Below are 1,339 nucleotides of genomic sequence, written 5' to 3' on the forward strand. Positions count from 1 at the left end.
GAGTCACTGCTCCCTTTGTCCTCCAGTCCACAGTGTCGGGTAGAGCATTACCAGTGGGTACATGGTACCTGGTGGCGTTGCTCTTCCTGGCGGACCGCCTGTAGCCGTTGTACATTGCAGCAAACTCGGAGGACTCTAGATCAGCGAATGCGTTCATCTCAAGAGTCCAGCCCCACTTGTCAGCGTTTGCATTATGCTCGAGGACTATCTTCTTGTTCGCCTCCCAGATGGTTTGACGGTAGAGCTCTTCCTTGTCGCTGGAGTAGTCCTTTCCGTTGGTTCGTTTCCATAGCTCCCATTCAGCTGTGTATTCAAATGCTGTGGCACAGACTATGAGGGCAGCAAGTGCAATAAGATACTTCATGATTGTAAGAGAGAATCAAAAGAGAAGGTTGGACGACTGGTTCGACAAAGAGAGAGTGCTGCGTGTAAATCTTCCAATATTTTTGCTTAATTTGTATTGTTCGCATTTGACCTTTTGGTCATGTGAGCGCGCGGGAAAAATGCTCATTCAGCCCACGTGATGCCACGTGATATTAATAATAGATTAAATAGAAGAGGGTGTGGTGTCATGGAGCTGGAAGGACTTTCACTTACTAAAGTGAATAGATTTTAATTATACTGGCAATAATAATAATTATTATCAATCATAATAATTACTAGGGATGTTTAGCTGTTGCACCAATGAAGGTTCAGCAATCATCAAGTATTAAAATATTTTTTAATAATTAATAATCATTAATAATATTTTTAGTCAGTTTCACTAAGCATCCAAGTGAGACTGAGAAAGAGGCTCAGAGACGATGCCAGAAATACCAAAAGTGTTTGGCGCAAATCGAAGGAAAGATAGATGTGAGATTATTCCTTCATATTGTCATGAATGTGTTGGAGCCTCTGATCAATACTTGATGTATAGGACCTTATGAAAGAGTTTGAAGATGGCTACCACAATGATATTAAAGATTACGTTAGTTCAGTGAGACAAGACTTGGTCTTACCAAGAATACCAGCATGTGTCTTCAATGGAGGTACAGTATGTCACGCCTCCTTTTAATCTGTTGATATGTCTTCTCTTTATTAGTTTGATGTATTATTATACTCCTCCATTTTAATATTCTTAGGTTTTGATGTGTCCGTTAATCTGTTTGATAAACTGAAGGAGTCTCTATCCCCAATAACTTCTATCATTGTCAACGTACAAGTTTATTCAAGTAGGGACTGTGGATAAGAGAAGGAGACGTATTCATTAATTGACATTATGATACACTGTAAAGTGACTAGTTATTCTTTTACTGTTAAAGGTATGAAGGCATTAATGAAAGATATATTTCAGCAGCTA

General features: G+C 39.3%; 2 protein-coding genes across 2 annotated transcripts in view; one reads left to right on the plus strand and one right to left on the minus strand.

Annotated features, from left to right (window-relative positions):
- The window catches only part of LOC100641652 (silicatein-like), a 1,056-nt gene extending 599 nt beyond the window's left edge, over positions 1-457 (minus strand). The window contains exon 1 of the mRNA XM_011408636.2: positions 8-457. Coding sequence (XP_011406938.1) covers positions 8-364 — 357 coding nt within the window. The 5' untranslated portion in view covers positions 365-457. The remainder of the gene's footprint in view (positions 1-7) is intronic.
- Positions 458-537: 80 nt separating this feature from the next.
- The window catches only part of LOC109586299 (uncharacterized), a 2,057-nt gene continuing 1,255 nt past the window's right edge, over positions 538-1,339 (plus strand). The window contains exons 1-6 of the mRNA XM_020002479.1: positions 538-601; positions 664-706; positions 755-852; positions 917-1,028; positions 1,122-1,211; positions 1,302-1,335. Of these exons, the coding sequence (XP_019858038.1) occupies positions 572-601; positions 664-706; positions 755-852; positions 917-1,028; positions 1,122-1,211; positions 1,302-1,335 (407 nt within the window). The 5' untranslated portion in view covers positions 538-571. The remainder of the gene's footprint in view (positions 602-663; positions 707-754; positions 853-916; positions 1,029-1,121; positions 1,212-1,301; positions 1,336-1,339) is intronic.

The sequence above is a fragment of the Amphimedon queenslandica genome, unplaced genomic scaffold (genome assembly GCF_000090795.2).
Source record: "Amphimedon queenslandica unplaced genomic scaffold, v1.1 AMPQUscaffold_12905, whole genome shotgun sequence".
Classification (NCBI taxonomy): Eukaryota; Metazoa; Porifera; class Demospongiae; order Haplosclerida; family Niphatidae; genus Amphimedon; species Amphimedon queenslandica.